The sequence below is a fragment of the Melopsittacus undulatus genome, chromosome 5, assembly GCF_012275295.1.
Source record: "Melopsittacus undulatus isolate bMelUnd1 chromosome 5, bMelUnd1.mat.Z, whole genome shotgun sequence".
Classification (NCBI taxonomy): Eukaryota; Metazoa; Chordata; class Aves; order Psittaciformes; family Psittaculidae; genus Melopsittacus; species Melopsittacus undulatus.
Window position 1 is genome coordinate 61739668 of NC_047531.1, and position 21204 is coordinate 61760871.

Sequence of the window (21204 nt, forward strand, 5' to 3'; positions counted from 1 at the left end):
TATGGGTGAGGTACAGTAACATCAGTAAACAAACAAAAACATCTGATTATGCGTGGGGGCAGAAGGCACTTTTGGTTAGGTTCCAGTTAGTGTTTATATATATATATATATATATATATATATATATATATACTTTTTTTTTAAACAGGCAAGTACCTATGTTTCTTTTAAATAAAAGGGCAATAGTTTTAGGGGTGCAAGATTACCTGCAGGTATTTTTTGGAAGTCATGTGACTGGTTTCTGTGGTATCCCAACTGTACAATAATCAAGAGTCATAGAACTGTTTGCTAATGTGCTGTTGGTTGTTCTGAGCTGGGCAAAGTTATCTTTCAATTTATCCACCATTCCATTTAGAAACTCTATTTTGTTTTTTAATTATGTTCACCAGTCTTGAAAGGCTTGCACAGTTGCAAAAGATTATAGTGAGAAGCCTGCATATTTCACGTGCTTGTAAAATTTAAGTGAGTATTTTGGTTGTAATGTGAGGCCATAATTTCAATCCCTTTTTTTTTTCCTCTCCACAAATATGCAGCCTTTATCACTTTCCATTAACTTTATTCTACTCTGTGCAGTTACTTTAAATTTTTGTGTAATGATTAAATAGTTATGCTAAACTGGTTGAACAGCCCATTGTTGTGAGGCCATAACTGCATGGGCTTTACATGTGCCTGTGATGTTTTGGATGATGAGTCATTTAGCCTTAAACATGCACCTTCAGCAATAAGAGAAACAACTTATTGCTGGAATTTGAAAATCTTAGAATCAGTTGTTGGGCATCTACTGGAATGCTCTTGCTTTGTTATTTGCTATGTTTTTCAGGATGCTTTAAGAATATAACCAGGCTATCAAAGTATTTATGTGGTATTTACTAAGTAATAGAAATTTTTGAAAGCTGAGTATTAGTTGACAATCTATACATTTTAGTACTCTTCAGGCATAGAAATATGTATGGGTTTGTGTTATTTGCTAGGATATTGAAATCAAAACCATCTTAGGATTCAAGTGTTGGATAAAAATATTTCTTGGCAATCTTTTTATTAGACTTGGAGATTCAGAGACAGAAAATTCATGTGATATGTGTTCTTTTTCTAAGCAGTTGCATATCATTAGTATAATCACTAGAATAATTTTATCATGGTTTTTAGAGGTGTCTGGTAAGTTAGAAGGTAAATGATTATGGCATAAAATCCTTTTTTTTTTTTCCTTTAAAACAACTTTTAGGTGGCAGTTGTTTCTTTTCTTCTTCCCTGGTTATTGTTGCACCTACCTTTGGGTTAGGAGGTTGTTTTGCCCATGATCCCTTTCCTGACTGTGGATAATTTAACCTTTTGGAAACTGTATTTTTATATTTTCTGTTTTTTTCTTTTTTTTTAATTTCAGATTCACTGGAAAGAGAATGAAATAAACATGGAGTCTTCTAAACTGGAATGTATTTCATGGGTCACAGTTAAAAGTAAAAAGACGGAACAACTGAGAGAACAGGAATATAACAACTGTTAAGAACTTTGCATTTTTGAAATATAATACAGCTGATGATTTATAGGAATACTTAATTGATATCCCTGGAAGTAGAAGTTAGTTACTGTGCTATTTGCTTAGTAACTTTTTTTTTCTTAATAACTTTTTCACATGTTTTAAACTTAACTGGACACCTTTTGTTTTTTTCTGAGAGTTAAAAATTTTATATATCTGTATTTTGACTGAGGCACTGATCGTGGTAGATGGCTGACAGCTGCTCCTGGAAATGTACTTAAACCTGTGACTGGTTACTGTTGCACAGAGTTGAATGGAACGCCATGATTTTAGAGGAATTCTCATAGGACCTCCTACTTTGCCTTGCACCCATTGTACCAATAATTATTTAAGTGTAAATATTGCAGTTATAAAGACTAAAAAATAATGGCATGGGTGAAATTTTTAAGAAAACCTGGGGGTAACCTTGGAAGAGTCTATCAGCCTGGAAGTATACTATCCCTGGCCCCTACAAAAGGTTTATTGAATGAACCAGGACAAAACAGCTGCTTTCTTAATAGTGCTGTTCAGGTAAGAAAACAACTGGATTTATTAGCAGTTTTGCTTTTATAGCAGCTTAGATGGTCACAGTAGGGAATGTGTTCTTTTGGCAATGCTGTTCTTATAATTCATATTGCAGTATGTGTATTCTACAGGAAATTTCAGTAGCGTTAAATTCAATTCTTGGTTAAACTTCTTAATGATTCCAAGTGAGACAGAATAGCATGTCTGTATGGAATGGACTTTCCTAAGGCAAGGGGAGGAAGGAAATGTAGCAATTGTAAAAAAGACTACTCCATGGAAGTAATTATATTTAATATTTAATTTCAAGAAATTGAATGAATATTAAATATTTAATTTTGCAAAAAATTACAACATTGTTTTGCTTGCATACATTAAGAATATCATAAAAACTTCCATTTTTGTATTTAGAAACTCATGACTCATTAACTTTAAAACTTGCTGCTGAATTTTTAAACTAATATTTCTGTCAAACCTAAGTTTGTTACCTATCAAAATCTTAAGATATTTTTTAATGTGGGTTAGTCAGTAGTACTATTTGTATTGAATAGGATGCTGTTTTTATTAAAATACTCTTTTCTCAAAATTAGCACAAGCCTGTTACTCCGGGACATATCAGAGGATGCACGTATATGTGAAAGCTTTGATTCTAATAGGAAAGACTGTACCGACAGGACAAGGGGGAATGGGTTTAAAGTGAAACAGGGGAAGTTCAGATTAGATATAAAAAGTTCTTTACTGTGAGGGTGGTCAGGCACTGGAACAGGTCACCCGAAGAAGTGATAAATGGCCCATCCCTGGCAGTGTTCAAGGCCAGGTTGGATAGAGCCTTGGGTGACATGGTCTAGTGTGTGGTCTCCCTGCCCATTGCAAGGGGTTTGGAGCTACATGATCTTAAAGTCCTTTCTAACCCTAAGCGTTCTATGAGTCTATGAATTAGAGTAGGAGATAAACTTGATACCTAAGAAATGTGATATAGATTTCTTTTACTGTTTATATGCATATGTATTACCAAGTTCTTGCATGTGTTTGTTTACATACTGTTCTGAGCTGAAATTGAAAAAATGGTGGCTCTTCAGATCTCTTGGGAATAGTGACAATAGCTGATGAAAAATTGATATTTTACAAGCCTGCTTAAGACAGGGAATATAGGATCTACTTAATTCTCTGACAGAGCTATGCTAGCCTTTACAGAGTCAGCAGATTGGTATACCAGGAATAACTAAGTTTATATTGTAGTCTTTTTTTAAATTTGGAAATTAATAGCAGCAAGTTTCTAGACTCTGTAAATAAAGAGCAGAACAAAGTGCTTTTTTGTAATGCTTAAACTTTGGACCTAATCATTATCAAATTGTACAGAATTATTTACCAAACTGGCAAGGGCTTTAAATAACTGCATTGGCTTCCTTCAAAAAAACCAACACTCTAGTTCTTTAAAACAGTATGGATTTAAACATAGTGTCATGGGTGAACCCATGACACATAGGAAATTGGAAAGATCTCTATGTGGTGTGCATAGTATCTGCATACGCTTAAAATACGTGTAATAGATTTAGTAGAAAGAGTTAGCTGTTTTACATTCAGTGGGAACAGCCTGGCCTATTTTCTCTTGCAGTTTTGCTGTTTTCACTTAGACTGCCCTAAAATTCTAAGTAATTTTTAGTTATAGTTTCAGAGAATCCTACTACTTCACATCCTATTGCTGTTCGTCAAGCAGTGGCTGATTGGTGACTGCTGTTTTGCAAGGAGGAATGTGTTCCTTCTAACTTATGTTCAACCTTTAGAACTGAGTTTCAGATATTAATTTTCAAATGCATCCTAATTAATTTTAGGTTTTATATTTATAGATAGGATTGGGGGTTTTCACCTGGATATGCATTTGCTACTGTGCCTCTTGGAATTTCAGGGGGAGGGGGAAGTTTGTTTTCTTTAATTCACAACTTTCTGAACTACTGCACAGATTATGTACTTAAGACAACAGCTACTGAAAGTAGTGTGTGTAGCCAAGCTGACATTACCCTTATACAGAGTAGTTACACAAATAAAAAGTAGAAACACACCTGATTAAGCCCCAGAGTTAGTTTGATACATGGAAAAACAAATGCATTACAGCAATCATTTTAGTGACAGACCATAAGAATGTAGTATAGATTTAACCCAAAATAATGCTTGCATTTTACCCAGCAGTTCAATTTCCATTTCATTTATTTATTTATTTATTTGAAAGAAAGCATGAAAGGGGGGGAGAGTGAATGAGAAAGAGAACCATAGCTACCTTCCTCTTTTGTATAGCCATAAGAAGTCTTAGAATCTCTGTACACAGTTTAGCTTGCTACTTGTTTCCTTAAGACTGCTTCACTTATTTTTCCCCACATGTTCTGCCACTGTTTCACAAAGCTTAAACAGATCTAAATTTTGAGTGGTAAATGCAATTGCTTTTCCACTATTCACCAAGCTAGTGGAAAAGGACCATAATTCTTGTAGCACTATGGTGCTCTAGTTGTATATTATGTGAAATGAAAAAAAAACAACAAAAAACAAACAAAAAGTAAATTACTGTATGTTATTGTTTTAAACATAGAACCTTCAGAACTCATTACTTCTGTGAAACTTTATTTTTATAGGTGTTGTGGCAGCTTGACATATTTCGGCGAAGTTTAAGAGGTTTAACTGGACATGTGTGTCAGGGAGATGCGTGCATATTTTGTGCTTTAAAGGTAAAGAATAATTTTTGGAAGACTTACCTTTCAAAATGAGGGAAAAATACGTAATTGTCACAAATTTATAGTCCTGTCATGTATATGTCTGGTTGACTAAGTCATCCTTGTGTGAATCAACAATTTAGAGTTCAGGATGCTTGAAACAAATACTGTGTTTAAAGAAGAAATTTTACAGTACAAAAATTTGTCTGCTTTTACATAAAACTTTTTTCCTATTTAAAGACAGACTTATTTGAAAATTTCTAGCTAGCCTCTTGGAGATATTTCTATGTACATATGCTTTTGTTCTTTCCCATACTGTTTGAAAACAGTTCTTTTACAATAACTATATTACTGTCTGTTAAATGCTCAAGATTCTTTTTATTCTGTAGTTGATGATGACAGTGGAGAATATAATTGTTCAGTTTAGAAGTAATGAAAGGAAGGTAGTATTACTGGAAAACTAATGAAAGCTGGTAACTTTTTTTGGTTTTAGTGTAGAAAGTAACTTAATGCTTCAAACCATTTTGTTAGCTCATCTGAAGTCTGTCAAATTCTGTTATGTTCTTACTGCTTTTACAACACTGGTATTTGGCTGTCTGCGGTTACTAGGGAAATAGCTGCAAGCATATCTCTTTCATTTGGGTATAAATACCAATGAAAAAACACTATATGTTTTTCGTAGTATGTGCTTTCTACTTTTACTGCAATTTGAAAATAAAGACACTTCTGCGATTCCTATACAGGGCTGTAGAATGTTCTTTAAATACAGTAGTAGGTATAGTAATATACAGAACTGGGAATTGTTCATCTGTAGGGAGCTTAAAAGGAAATTATTTGAAAATGTAGCTACCTGAGGAAGTGTTTTTTTGATGATGCTAAATTGTAGGTGAGAATAAACCAAGTAGTTTTTGTGTCCAGAGATTCATATCTGTATCTAATATCATAATATGGAGTAAATTTTATGATCTTTTCCTTTTGATTTGACCCATATTGCATGTGAAGTTCATACACAGTCTTCCAAGTTGCACTGTAATCACCTTTAAGAAAGGGATTAAGAGGGATTGGTTCATGGCAATTGCTGGAATGTGTGTATTATACTACATAGTCTTAATGACTAATCATATAGCTGAAATCATAGTAAAAATAATGTGGCCACTTTAGTGTGCTCAGACATGAAGAAGGAGGTGTGGTGTGTTGCAATTGAACCTGTTAGTAAGGAATTTCTCTATTCTAAGAATTCACTTGTGAAGACCAGGTACTGCTTTTTTTTCAAGCTGAACATATCACTTGCTGTACCTTAATGTTGTTTCTCTTCCTGTACTTTTTTGGGTTCCAGTATAAAGAATGTTAAGGTTTGCATCACTTGAAGTCACTTTCCAAAGAAGTACACTAGCTTCAGCTGCTTCATAAGGCAGCTGTAATTGAGGACTTAAAATTTTCTTTATTCTTTTAAGTATCTGTTCTTGAGGGATTGCTTACTGCCATTAGGCATCTCCATGTGTGATTTGTCTAAACGGCTTACTGTACCTGAATATTTTGCATTGCCTGGACAATCTTCCTATTTTGATCCATTCCCAAGAATGCTGTTAAACAGTGGTATTGCTGCCTGTTCTGAAATTGGTTAAAATGGAATTAGTTATTTTTTTTAATAGTGTAGAATCATAGATTAGGGTTGGAAAGGACCTTAAGATCATCTAGTTCCAACCCCCCTGCCATGGGCAGGGACACATCACACTAAACCATGTCACCCAAGGCTCTGGCTAGCCTGGCCTTGAACACTTTATAACTCCATGGCTAGTAGCCTAGGTACTGAACTCAAAACATTGTAGTTAACACATTTGGAAGTATCTGTCCTCAGTCATGTCAACTGTTGACTTTTCTTTCTTGGCTTTTTAGAGATACTGATTGAGTGATTCTGTTCTATGTTCAGAACCTGGGGTGGTTTGATTTTCATGCAGTGTATATGCTGGATGAAGACGCATTTTGAGAACTTGGGTTGTTTTCTGGTTTTAGTGTGGGGTTTTGGCTTGGAGGTTTTTCTCTTTGTGGTCTTGGGCTATTTTAACCATTCTTGTTCCCCAGGAAAGAAGGCTATTTTATGTAGATCAATCTTTCCTGAAACCTGCATAGCCAATAGATTCCAGTTTCCTTCAGTTCAGTCTATTATCTTTTTCTTTCAGAAATTCAATATGCTCTTTTCTTTTCTGGATAACACTGGGACTTGGACAATGCAGGCCACTAAAATGAGCATACCATATGTATCTGCATAAGTGCTTATCTGTCCTTTTTTTAAATCTGGACATGTTGTATACAAAAAATTACCTACCAGCCAAAAAGAGAAGTGATAAATGTTTTAAAAGCAGAGTTAACTTGTATTATCAGATCTGTTAAAAACTTAATTTTGAATGCTCACACAAGATACCAGCTGTAATTTTTATGGGTAGTAAATGCTTTTTGTTATGGAGGGAAGGTTAAATATTTGACAGACATTTACCCTGCAACAAATCATGGTTAAAACACTACTTTGTGTTAGCACTGAAACTTGGCTTATCTCTTGTGTCTTTGCCTTCTGTCCAACAGATTTTTTTTTTTAACTAAGGCCTATGTGAAAAATGCATATCTTTATTTATATTGGCATATTATATATGCTTTGTCTTTATTCATTTTTTTTCTAAACTTTGCCTTAAAATTCTTGACAGTGGAATACACCCTTTAATACCTGCAAATGTTTTCTCATTTGTTTAAGATCTTTTAAATTCCATTTTTTTCAAAATCAACCTCTCTTACTTGCTAAATGATAAGGCCACTTGCATACATATCTCTGCCAAAAAGAGTAGTAGCAGCCAACTACCTCTTCTGGGAAATTAATTAAAAGTCAAGTGCAATTTATCCTTATGTTCTGAATCTGCAGATGCTAACCTGTTTGTATTGTGTGCACTGGTTCAGCAGAGAGCGGAGCAAGGATTATAAGCATTCTATCTAATTTATATGAGTTTTTTTGCATATCCATAATTTAAATAAAGATACGATCCTGTCAGTAGTTGTTACTTTATTTTATAAATGGTGGGGGGTAAACTAATCTGAGTGGCATTACATTATGCCCAAAAAAATGCACATCATCTGTAAAGATGAGATATGTATGTATGAGCCACTATTCCAGAAATAGCATTTAAAAAGCTGTACGTTTATGTATCCAGGCTTGTGTTGCTTCTGGGGGTCAATTATTTGCACTTCTGTATGCTTCTGTGTTGTTTTCTTATTGGATCAGAGTTAAGCTTGGTAGCATAACTTATTATAATGGAATATGGAACAGAACAAGAAACTTATGTAACCTTAAGATAAAGTGGTAGTTTCTAAAGTTGCTATGTTAATAAACATTTGCAATATTTGCTGCTTAGGCATGCTGTTTAAGAACTGGTATATTTGTGTAGAACTATAATGTCTAGTCAAATGGCTACTAAAGTTAAGTAATCTTATTTCCTTCTAGGCAATATTTTCACAATTTCAACACAGTCGAGAAAAAGCACTCCCATCAGATAATATGCGACATGCCCTGGCAGAAAGTTTTAAGGATGAGCAGCGTTTCCAGCTTGGATTCATGGATGATGCAGCAGAATGCTTTGTTAAGTATTCTTTGTAATAGCTGAGTATAATTACATTAGTTTTGTGAATGCCAAGCTGGCTGCTTGTCTTGTCACTCCAGGCTCACACGTGGGATACAAGTGATGTAATACTACAAACCTCCTTTATGCCAGTTTAGGGGAACAGGCACATGGAGTAAAGTGTCTGGTAATGTGGAATAGATTAATCTTACATTTGCTTCGTACTCCCTAACTCTTGGGCAGAGGGATATGTGAAATATGATTACTACAGGAGGTCAGTGAGGATGATGAGCTCTCGGTCATTGCTAAAAGTTCTTAAATGGAGAGACGGGTTTTCTTCGAGGGAGAAGAGGTGTCTATGGATTTGAATATGTAGACTGTTCCTCCAAGCATTCTTTCATCAGTTATTGAAATATATCCCATTGCAACTAGCCATCTTGTTTCTAAAGTCTTCTCCAGAAGATATTTCCATTTTCTTATCCAAGAATTAACAAATACTTGAAGATCTTGACTCTTGCATGAAGTGTCTCCTTGAAAAACATGAGCCATTACTGTTGCAATAAAAGGTGACTGAAAGTCATGTAGAACACTGGTAAAGAGGCCTTTCCAAGAAGTCCTTTGTTAGACTATGAAAATTGTTCAGCATTAAAAAAACTGGGATCATTAAAAAAATAATAAAATGGGATGTGGACAGGCTCTTTTGATGGGCTGTGGGCAGTGGTATGAGGTTCAACAAGGTGAAGTGCTGAGTCCTGCATTTGAAGCACAACAATAACGTACACTGCTGCAGGCTTGGGGAAGAGTGGCTGGAAAGCTGCTTGGCAGAAAAGGACTTGGGGGTGCTGATAGATAGAGCTAAACATGAGCCAGCTTGTGCACAGGCAGCCAACCAGCATCCTCGCCTGTATCAGAAATAGTGTGGCCAGTAGGGCCAGGAAGTGATCATTCCCCTTTACTTGCGACTGGTGAGGCTGCATCTCAAATCCTGTGTGCAATTCTGTGCCCCTCACTACAAGACAGACATTGAGGTGCTGGCAGGTCCAGAGAAGGGCCACTGAGCTTGTGAAGGGTCTGGAGCATAAGGCATACAGGGAACAGCTGAGGGAACTATTTTAGTCTGAAGAAGAGAAGGCTCCAGGGGGGACCTGAACATTCTTTACAACTACCTGCAAGGAGGTCTTGTAGTGAGATGGGGGTCAGTTTCTTCTGCCAAGTAACAAGGGATAGGACAAGAGGTAACGGCCTCAAGCTGCACGAGGAGAAGTTTAGATTGTATATTAGGAAAAATTTCTTCAGAGAAAGGTGGTCAGGCATTGGAACAAGCTACCCAGGAAAGTGGTGGAATCACCATCCTTTGAAGTGTTTCACAAACCATGTGTATGACTCCCTCAGTGATATGGTTTAGTGGTGGTCTTGATAGTCCTGGCGTAATGGTTGGACTTGACGATCTTAAAGGTCTTTTCCAACCTAATTGGTTCCATGATTCTATGAAAGAAATGTATCACTATTAACCTGCAGGCGCAAAGTTGAGGGACAGAAAATATAGTTGCTGCTTTGAATACATTAAGCTTTGGACATACATGTGAGTACCCATGGATGGATACCTACCTGCTAGATGGGTTTTCACACACATACAGAAAACATAAAAACATCAAGAACTGAGATAGAGGCCTAATAAAAAAAAAAAAACATTTCAGCTATTGCATGCAGTGACATTAATATCATATCTTACTGTAAGAACAGCTTTTTAATTTTTTATTGATGATGCACTTCCTCCAAAGAAGTCTCTGGAAGACTCTGGAAGAACAGATGCAAAACTGTTGTCTTAGGCTGTTTTGTTAATGAATGGAAACCTTGAGATTAAGAGAATTCTCATCATTGGACTGTGAATAGGAAGGGAATTAAATGCACATTAAACTTACAGGTGGGCTATTTGGAGTCAAGGGGAGTAGTTGGAGTATTAAACTATAATGTTGCTCCTATATTCTGACTTCACCAGTTGAGTTTATATTTACATTATTATTTCTATTTAGGAAAACATCCTTGAAAGGATCCATTTTCACTTAGTGCCAAACAGTGCAACAGATATGTGCACTTCAAAATCCTGTATTTCTCATCAGAAGTTTGCTATGACACTGTATGAACAGGTCAGACCTTTATTCAATTTCTTTAACAAATAATTGGTTTCCACTGTCCTGAGTAAATAAAAAGTATTTTTATTTTTGTAGTGTGTATGTCGTAGCTGTGGAGCATCATCAGACCCATTGCCTTTTACGGAATTTGTGCGTTATATTTCTACCACAGCCCTGTGGTAAGAGCTTTTATTCTTGTGTATTGGTTTTTATATACACCCTTTCAAGAATAAGCAAAGCATGCCAGAGAAATGCTGTAATTGTTAAAACTGGATGTGTGTTCCTTTGTTAAAATGTTTATTTGAGATATGGTCCAAAAGCAACATTTGAATTTCAAAACCAAGATTCAGAGAGAGCTTTACGAAAAGTATGTATTGCTACTGTTTTAGCACTTTATCTTTCATTTTTGGTCAAAAGATATAGTTGAGATTTGACTGAAATCTCTTAAACTCTTTAGAAGGGATATCTACGGTTATATCCATTTATTTTTTAACAGTAATGAAGTAGAAAGAATGATGGAGAGGCATGAACGTCTCAAGCCAGAAATGTTTGCCGAACTGCTGCAGGCAGCGAATACTAGTGATGACTACAGAAATTGTCCTGTAAGTAAACAAAGATGCTGCATTACTTCAAGATACAAGGGACAGCTTTCTAAGATAATAAATTGGATGAAAAGTAGGATTACCTGTGGCCAATTCTACACAGCCCAACTTAGGGGGAAAAAAATAAATTTCTATTTTATTTAAATTTCTATTTTATTGTTCCAGTTACACATAAACATGGTATGTAGGTACAAGTGGCCTGTTTAGAGAGTTGAGTTATTAGGTTTGTGTTTTATTCCTCACTTCGTCTTCAATGTGGTTAGTGGGAACAGGTATATTTTCCAGAGTGAAACTGCATATACATATACTGAAACAGTTCATATACACTGACAGCTTAACAACATTAATTTCTAATTGGAATAATTGTGTGCTTCTGTTAACAAAAGTAGTCTCTTTTAGCTTATTCTATGTAATGTATCTCTTTCTCTGCTTAAATACTGTTAATTTAGGAAGCATAGAAAAGTACACAAGAACACAGAGTTAAGCCTGAATGATTAAATAGATGAGGAACAAAGCAGAAAATGTGATGGTGACTTACATGTTTTGGAGGTTTCTGTTTTAAGGTGGTGATTGGATGTGGAAGTTTAGCTGTAGTCTTCATCAGAGTATTTTTTTTGTCATTAATTTTATTCTTAAATTGTTAGAAACAAACATCATAATTTGAGAATTAAAAGAAGCTACAGAGTTGTATTATTGCACTATTTCTTGTCTAGTAACTCAGCTTTGGACTTCCATTTTTTTAAACATCTTTGTTTTCCCTCCCATCACATTTTTTCCCCTTTTTCTAGAGTAACTGTGGTCAAAAAATAAAAATTCGTCGTGTTCTCATGAATTGTCCTGAGATTGTCACAATTGGTTTAGTCTGGGATTCAGAACACTCTGACCTGACAGAAGAGGTTATGCGGAATCTGGCAACACAACTTTACCTTCCTGGGGTATCTGATCTAAGACTTACTATTTGCTCATTTTAGGTTTTTATTTTACATGTGTATTATGTATATGTAAACATATAAAAATAAATATATGCATATCTTTTTTTTTTGAAAAGCACTATTTAACTTCAAAGTTTATGTCTACTTTCACCATTTTATAACGTGCTGTTTAACTTAGTGTCTGAGATGAAAAATTCCAGTCAGAAGTATAGGTTTTGTGCCTAGCTACAACATTGAATGTAGATGAATTAGTAGTTGGAAATCTAGGAATATTATGTCTAGTTTGACATTTGTGGAATTATTTCAGAGCATTATTGTTTTATCCTTTGAACTATGCAAAAAAATATTAAAATAGTTCTAGTAAGTACAAAAATCATTATTTTACTGATGAAAAATTTTATAATGCAACAGTGTATTTGATACCAATTGTCACGCTGAAATGACAGTAGTAGGTTTGAAAACTGAGGCTAAAAGTTTTATACATTTTGAAATATATAACCATCTTTATAGCTGTTTTATAGAGTTACAGATGAAAATGCCAAAAATAGTGAACTTTTTCTAGTGGGAATGATTTGCTACACAAGCAGACATTACTGTGCCTTTGCCTTTCACACCAAGAGTTGCAAATGGGTGCTGTTTGATGATGCAAATGTAAAAGAGGTAAATACTTGTTTTACTGCTACCCAGTTTCATGATCTTTACCTTTCTGTAATGTGTTCTTCTGACACCAGACTTGAAACAAGAGAAACAAATATCTTTAGTAAAATTATCTTTTAATTTTGTAAATGAGTTTCACAGGTTTTAGAATTGAATTACCAATTCCAGTTCTGCCTTCTGAATACTAAATATTTCAGAATATTAATGAATTTATCTACAGTTGATTGTATTTGTGCTTCTATTAATGAAAAAGAAGCCCTTATTACTGGCAGCAGTATTCACAGTGTTGATACGGTTTTTAGCCCATGTAATACAGGTTCTGGCTTTTTGCTGCAATTTACATAAACTCTTGTGACAAATGTTGAATCTTAATGTACCTTTGGAGTTAGGCATTGAAGTTGCTAATAAATTATTCTTTCCATCATTGGGTTCAATGATGATCATAAAGTTTTGGGGGGGTTGTTTTGATTTTTTTTTTTTTGTTTTGTTTGGATTATTTTAATTTTTTTTTTTAGATTGGAACAAAATGGAAAGATGTGGTCTCTCGGTGCATTCGATGTCACTTTCAGCCACTGTTGCTGTTTTATGCTAACCCAGATGGCACAGCTGTATCTCCAGAAGATGCTCCAAAGCAGATTATTCACTGGTCTCAATGTAAAGCAGCCGCAGGAAATAATGAAGACTTGGGTAATTAAGATTTTTATTTTCAACATTTTTTTTCCAGTAGCCGTATTAACTACACTTCTGAAATGGGGATTAAAAATGAGAATGTAATGGATTAGCTGCTTTGTTCTTAAATACTTCAATTGCTAATTATCTAAAAGCTCTCAAAAAAAAAGAGATTAGTGTATATATGCAATACTAGAACTGTTTGGTTTGTGTCTGAAAAGGAATATACATTTAGACTCATGGATAATGAGGAATAAAGAGTTTCTTTTGTAGATTGTTCATAGCTACTTTACTAATAACTTCAGAAATTTTAGAAGAAAAATGTATATTTGTGTATGCAGATGTCTATTGATACATTTAAAATATCGTCAAAAATGCTATAAAAAGATAAATGCTATACAAAAAAAAGCTTTGTACACATAGATCTATTTGGAGCATGTGTGTTTGTGTATATGTATATATATACACATACACAGAGCACAAGTCAGAATGTTGGGAAAAAATCAGGAGGAGCTGCAGGAAACTTCTCTCCAGGATTCATATAGCATAGGCCTCTATGTAAGAAGCCAATTTTGTTGGTTCTGTAGTTCTGTGGTTTGTACTGCTGCCTTGGTGGTTTTTGTGGATTTATTTTGTGGATTTTTTTTTGGGGGGGTGGGGTTTTGACTTGGTGGTGGTGGTATTTTTTTTGGGGGGGAGGAAGGGTTTGTGTTTAGTTTTTTAATATTAAACATAACATAAAAGGCCAATTGAATTTCACATGTTCCTCTTTACATAATGAGTAACAATTGGACATAGACTGCTTCAGGGAAAAAAGAATTGAGGACTCTATTTCACTATAGTCTACTACTATAAATATGACAGTATATAAAATACTGCAGAGTCTTATTGTATACCACATTGAAATGGGGTGTGGTTTTCTGATGGGGGTTTTCTCTAATCCAGAATTAAAAAGTTTTCTAATTTTTTTATTTTAGATATTGGTAACTTTGAATTAGAAACTCCTGATTTCTAAAAATAATTGTTATTTGATAGGGCTTGAACAGCATTCTGCTCCTAAATCACACCAAATGAAGGAGAATGGAATCGGAGACCCCCCTAATCAAAGGGCTCATAAAAAACTTCAGCCAGATAATTCAGCATTCAGTAGAGGCCATATTCAAGCTAGTGGTGGTAGAGGTGCAGGTATGTATTACCTACTCCTGTCCCTGAAAAAAACCCGAAGTGTATTCTGTTATGAAATACTTCAGTTGATAGCATTTCAGATGTATGCTAGCCTCTGGACTAGAACTATTTCTAAAGATAGAATTCTATCATTGACTTGAATGAATCATGGAATTGCAGCTAGTGTTTTAGTTATATCTGCCATGGAATGTTAACTTTTCTTGAGAACTGTAAATGCAAAGTATTTTTATTCCCCCTGATTATTCCTGTACTGAAGTGGCCCTTGAGGCCATGATCTGTTTCTCAGTCATCATCATACCTTCCAGTCATATTATTCATGAAAAGGCATATTAGAAACTTAAACCTGACTGATCTTTTGGAGCACATAGCCTGTGATCACAAAATCAGGGTATTTGAAGAATGCTGTTCCCCAGCAATATTGTGATATGCAGCATTATTTGTAGTCCTGTATATTAATGGACTTCACCTTATGCTTGGAAAGAATAGTAAAATAGTGGTCTTCTCTGTTGAAAAGTGTTTTCTATTTGTACATTACACTTCCAAGCAAATGAATCTATAAGAAGTCATGAAGCAGTGACTTCTGCTTTGCTTGTCAGAGTGCCTTTGCTCTGAACTTCCCATACTTTCAGAATAGGCTGAGAGATGCTGCTGTCTCTATCTTGAGATATTTCTCCTCCATCTTTATTGTTGAATATCTAGATTTTTTTGAAACAGAATGCTTTGAAATGGAATTATGGCTCAAAAATGGTCAGTATTTACCATTTCAGAAACAAAAGGATTTTTATTTGTTCTCATAAACTCCACTTTTCATAAGCTCCACTGTTTTAATAAAAGTAAACCTAGTGCCTGCCATATGAAGACAGGCTGAGAAAGTTGGGGCTGTTCAGCCTGGAGAAGAGAAGGTTGCGTGGAGACCTCATAGCAGCCTTCTAGTATCTGAAGGGGGCCTATAAGGATGCTGGGGACGGACACCTCATTAGGGACTGCAGTGGCAGGATGAGAAAGAATGTGTTCTTACTTAAACAGGGGAAGTTCAGGTTAGATATAAAAAGTTCTTTACTGTGAGGGTGGCGATTCACTGGAACAGGTTGCCCAAAGAAGTGATAAATGCCCCATCCCTGACAGTGTTCAAGGCCAGGTTGGACAGAGTGTTGCGCAGTGTGTTTTAGTGCGAGGTGTCCCTGCTCATGGTAAGGGGTTGGTACTAAATGATCTTAAGGTCCTTTCCAACCCTAGCCATTCTATGATTCTTATGTTCAGATAAGATTAAACTGACTTTTTTTTTACTGTAATTTCAGTATAAGTCATAAAATTTGGTGTAAATAGCATATGCTTTGAGTGGTATATGCTTTGAGCATTCAGTTTTAGTAAGAGGTGTTTAAGACATGCTTGACATTATGCTGCTTTGGTTCCTGTTGTTAGCTCCATTGGGTGGAGTCCTTGGAGGTACCTACATGTATCTACTACGTATCTTGTTTTCTTAATTTGTGTTATGTAATTAATTAACATTTTGGAGTAATACTAAAAACATGGTACATAAATATATTGACATGTTTTGATGATGAATAACTTTTTAGTAATGATCTTTGACAAAAAGTATTTTTTGTAGCTAAGTTAGCTTATAGCAATCAAAAGGACAAGCTAAAGAACATATCCAGAGAGTGTGTTCAGAAGGCTGCTGATATGAAAAACTTCTCATCTTTACGGAAAGATGCAGACAGAGGACCAAGGAAAGAGTCTGGGAGGCAAAGAGGTACATTCTAAATATGACCAGATGGGTACATTCTAAATATGACCAGATGGATTAAATAACTGTAAGAATCAATGCTATCTATGCAGATTTTAAAATAATCTCCTTGAAGAGAACACACCTGTAAGATTAGAATTTCTCAGTTTTTGGTGTTCTAAAACGTATTGAATTTGTTGAGGTAGTGTAATAAACATAAGTACTGAAACAAAATCAGTTAAAAATTAATGAGAACTTTAATGGAGCTTTTTTCTTTTCTTGTTTTTTTGTTTTTTTTTTTTTTTTTGCCTTCTAAGATTTGATGGGGGAAGATCGTGCCAGTGTTAAGTCGGGGTCTCCTCCAGTTGGAAATGGACTTAGACACTGTGCTGATCAGCGCATACACAGCAGCCAGGGAAGAGGCTCTTACAAGCATGACAGTGCACCTCACCAAGCAAAGCTTTCTGTACGGGTGATTGGATCAAATAAACCAGAAGCTTGTCCTGCTGGGGAGAAACCAGTGATAAGGGCCCGGACTGATGGTGTCACTGGCTACGATACAGACACCAGTCAAGACTCTAGGGACAAAGGAAGTATCAGCAGCAGAAGTAAAAGTAAAGGTTGGAAACCTATGCGGCAGACGCTAAATGTAGACAGCATTTTCAGCGAGACTGAGAAAAAACAGCATAGCCCAAAGCACAAGGCAAATCTGAACAGTAAATCTAAGAATGAAAAGGAGCAAAGCTTTAGCTATTGGCCAAAAGAGAACCAAATCCAGAAGGGTTTAATGACTATATATGAAGATGAAACAAAACAGGGTACAGGAAGTCGAAGTTCACTGGATTCAGAAGGAAAAGGGAATGCTGAAAAAAGCAAAGGATTTACAGAGAGAAAAATACATGGTGATAACTGGCAAAATCAGAAGACAGAATCTGGGTATGAAAGCAGCGATCATATCAGCAATGGGTCTGCAAATCCAGACTCACCTGTTATTGAAGGAATCAATCCGGCAGATGTCAAGAATGTTAGAGAAAGTACTGCCTGCAGGTAACATTAATGCTCTTAGAACTTACCATAGATGGTTATTTACAGGTAAAGTAAGTTGTTACAATGCTTGTGTTGTTTCAAAAAAAATCAAGATAACATACTTTGGAACTTTGTGTGCTTGAGGTCAGGTATGTAGAAAGCTAGCAATATATCTAGAAATAAGGGTGTGGACAATTACGTTCACTCTGAGTCTGCAACACTTCCCTTTTGGAAGGCACTGAGCTGCATTGTTACAGTTCTGAGCCAGAACTGCTAAGCCCTGACTGGGAGCAGGGTGTCTGAATTTAAAATAATTGCTACGCTTATTTAGTTGGAAGGTTTTAGACTGTGGACATGTGTAATGGAATACAAGTGTCTACGTAAGTGGTATCTTCAGCAGTTATACACACAGGCCCCTGACAAGGAGATGGGAATGGCAGTAGGTAGATCTGATACACAGTTACTAGTCATTGTTCTGAAACTCAGTTTGCTAGAACATCTCAGGTATATATATTCATCACTTGATAATTCACCTGTTTGAAAGAAATCTTTCAAAAAAAAAGTGTAAAATTACTAAAACTGTCCAAAAACTTAGATTAATAAAATTTGGCTATTAACTACTAAGAACTGATGTAAGCTAGGAGCAAGTATGTTACCTAGAGATGTTGTGGAGTGTCTGTCTGTAGATGTGCTCATAACTCAGCTGGACATGATCCTGGGCAGCCTGCTGTAGTTGACCCTGCTTGAGCAAGGAGGGTTGGACTGTATGATCTGCAGAAGTCCCTTCCAACTTAAATAATTATGCGGTGCTGTAAAATATGAAATTACCAACCTTCCACATGGGGTTGCCTGTACTGGGTTTCTTAAACTGCATGTGAAACTTAATTCCTACTAGAAGTCATATATTCTTATTTCTAATCTTATTTCTATCCATTATATGTAAAAGCACAGTTGTGAGACCAAACCTAGTCACACTTCTGCTAGATTTAAGCAAAATTTTGAATGTATATTTTCATTAGAAGTTATTAAAATAACTTTTAATGTGCTGAAAGAAAACAGCATATACCTGGAAATGAAAAGGCTTTGACTTCTCTAAAAATTCTAAACCAAAACAAAACAACTTTCTTTATCAAAATACAAATGACTTCCTAGAATTTTCAGAAAGATTTTTATATGAGTGGTAATTGGAGTTGACTGGCAATACCCACAAACTCCCCTCTAACCTTTCATACTTTGTTTTATAAAAACAGAAAATACAAGGGAATTACTTAAAAGTTCTTTCAGAAGGTGGGAAAAAAAATCATTTTGTTTTCTGATAGGTACTTCCTATTTCATTATTTTTCTTGTTTTTCTGTACTTTCAATAACAAGAGTTCCTTTTGTTTTGTTTATCTTAATTGAAAAATTGCCACTGTATTACTCTTGGAGAAGGAAGGAATTGGCAGGGTGTTCATCAGCTCCCTGTCTGGATTGGTAAGGCATATTTTTTACTTAAGTAAACCATCAAGACATACTAAATCTGCTTATTTCACTTTTTCCCCTTTCCTCTTGGATTTGCTGCTGAAATTATCTAGTTCTCTTCAAGTTTGATAAAAAGTTTTAAAATTAAAATCTCTATGAATGAAAGACCCAAGTGATAATTGCAAGAATGATGTTTGTTGTCACAACAAAGTATTAATGAATTGCAGAATGCCAAAGTAGGGAAATGGGCAAGATAGAATGCTAGCTAACAGGTTACATACTTAGGATATTGATACTGATGAGATGTTCGCATTTTTAGGAAACTTGAGCTTGTCTTAATAAGATATGTTTAACTTTGAGATTTTCAGGGCTTAGAGCTATTAAAGCTGAAAAATTAATTTGTTTCAGACGTGGGTGATACTGATGATAAATTTGAAACCATGTAGTACCACATGAGTGGTAATCTTTTGCCACAATAAAAGCAACAATTTTAGGTAAAACCTACAAATAAATTTGAAATTGACCCAGTGGTATATGTTCTACTTGAAAATCACTAGAGAAAAAGGGTATTCAAATCATCACGCTTTCTTGGTGATCTCAGTTAATAAGCACTTTATGACACTTTAATGAAATTATTAGTTTACAATGGGAAAAAGTGCAGTTGGTGGTTCTTTCTCACAGGTGACACATTGTTTTTCTGTTGTTAACAACTCTGGGAACCAGCTCTTTTTGTTAAGCAGGCTGATGTAATACCTGCATCAAGAAAATTTGCTTTTTAGATGCTGTATTTTGGCTATCCTGCTGTTGTAATCTAGAATAAGGCTGGGATGAGTGGGTGTCCAGTCTCCAGAATGAACTGAGAACACCAGCCTCGCATTGTACGTTTTTTGTCTGTCCTTAGTGAAGTATTCAGGTCATGCTAAATTTCTCTGTATCAGCACAACCTGTTAACGCGTGGCAGTGGTGTTGAAGTATTAAAGAGCCACCCATACTGTTCTGTATATCTTCTGTGAAGTTTGTACATGTTAGTAAAAGATGTGACAATTATGATAACAAGAGTCAGTTTCTCATAGTCAAAGTTTTTATGCATTTATGCACTTAAGGCATTGATCCAAGACCAGTTTGGATGAAGCCTTGGGTGATATGGTTTAGCGTGAGGTGTCCCTGCCCATGGCAGGGGGGTTGGAACTAGATGATCTTGAGGTCCTTTCCAATCCTAACTATTCTATGATTCTATGATTTAAGCCTTCAAATTCATTATATGCTTCTTTTACAGTGAACAGAACTTGCCAACCAAAAAACCTGACAATGTGTTACATACCCAACAGAGAAGAAACTTTTATGGTAAGGACGTTTAACTTGTATAAGGAGTATGCCTTATACTTGTATTTATTCCTTGTACTTGTATAAGAAATATGAGGAATGTACTTGTATAAATTTTCTAAAACCAATTTAGATGTAACAAAATTTAAATACTAGCTTACTAATATCACAAAAGAGATGAACAGATTCCTGATCTCCCTTTTGTAATTCATAATTTTTCTGCATAAGGTAATGTCAGATTTTGTTCTTATTTACATTTTTAGCCTCTTCAGTGAGTTAAAACTGATCGATAAAGATGGAAAGTGTTCCTACCATCTCCGGCTATTTTGATGGAAATGTGATAGAGCAGCAATTCAATAACTGTCATTTTTTAGGGGCATTTAAAGCGTTCTGTTCCGCGAAGCACCTTAATTTATTCAGTTTCTTGGCTTTCTTGCAGAGTAAATGTACAGTGTAAATGGATTCCTAGCTATCTGCCCTCATATATGGGTTCCCAAATAAAGGAGTTGGATTTTTTTCAGTGCCCTACCATCATGTAAAGAGAATTGTTAATGCTATGATGATAGCAGCAGTAGCAGTTCCCTGTGTGGGTGCTGGGTCATCAGTATGCATTTTAAAAGTTTACCTGTTCTTAGCATTTCCTTTTCGGACAGCAGTTGCAGCGTTCGGTGTATTATACTGTAAATACAGTATTTTTGTGTGGAAAATACAATTATCATTTTGGGAGGCCATAGCTTTTTTCATACAAATTGTTAGATAATCAGAATACAATGAGTCTTCTTGCCACAGTGGTCTTCTGGTGTGTTTTGTTACAAAGCATTTTGTCTCTAGGTTGGTAGAGCAGTTTGTCCTTCCTTGTGTGTGTCACATGCCACTGCCTGCTCGGGAAGTGGTGGGTGTGTAACTACTACTGGCTGGTGAAGGTTCTCTGTACAAAAAATGAAAACACCAGTATTGGTGATTTTACTGAGGTTTGTAGTGACCTGACCAAGGGGCAACAGTTTTAAACTGAAAGAAGGTATGTTTAGAATAGACATTGGGAAGGAATTTTTGTATGATGAGGCACGAGGACAGGTCCAGAGAAATTGCAGATGATCTGTCATTGGAAGCGTCAAGGCCCGACTGGATAGGGATTTGAGCAACCCAGTGTAGT

At 35.5% G+C, this 21204-nt stretch overlaps 1 protein-coding gene across 1 annotated transcript in view; it reads left to right on the top strand.

Moving 5' to 3' along the window:
* USP53 (ubiquitin specific peptidase 53) overlaps positions 1–21204 on the top strand; it is a 40734-nt gene that overhangs the window by 7657 nt on the left and 11873 nt on the right. The window contains 14 exon segments of the mRNA XM_031044725.2: positions 1382–2044; positions 4660–4752; positions 8225–8359; positions 10373–10486; positions 10568–10650; positions 10968–11073; positions 11862–12008; positions 12516–12665; positions 13178–13349; positions 14367–14516; positions 16126–16269; positions 16560–17289; positions 18699–18740; positions 20005–20072. Coding sequence (XP_030900585.1) covers positions 1901–2044; positions 4660–4752; positions 8225–8359; positions 10373–10486; positions 10568–10650; positions 10968–11073; positions 11862–12008; positions 12516–12665; positions 13178–13349; positions 14367–14516; positions 16126–16269; positions 16560–17289; positions 18699–18740; positions 20005–20072 — 2278 coding nt within the window. The 5' untranslated portion in view covers positions 1382–1900.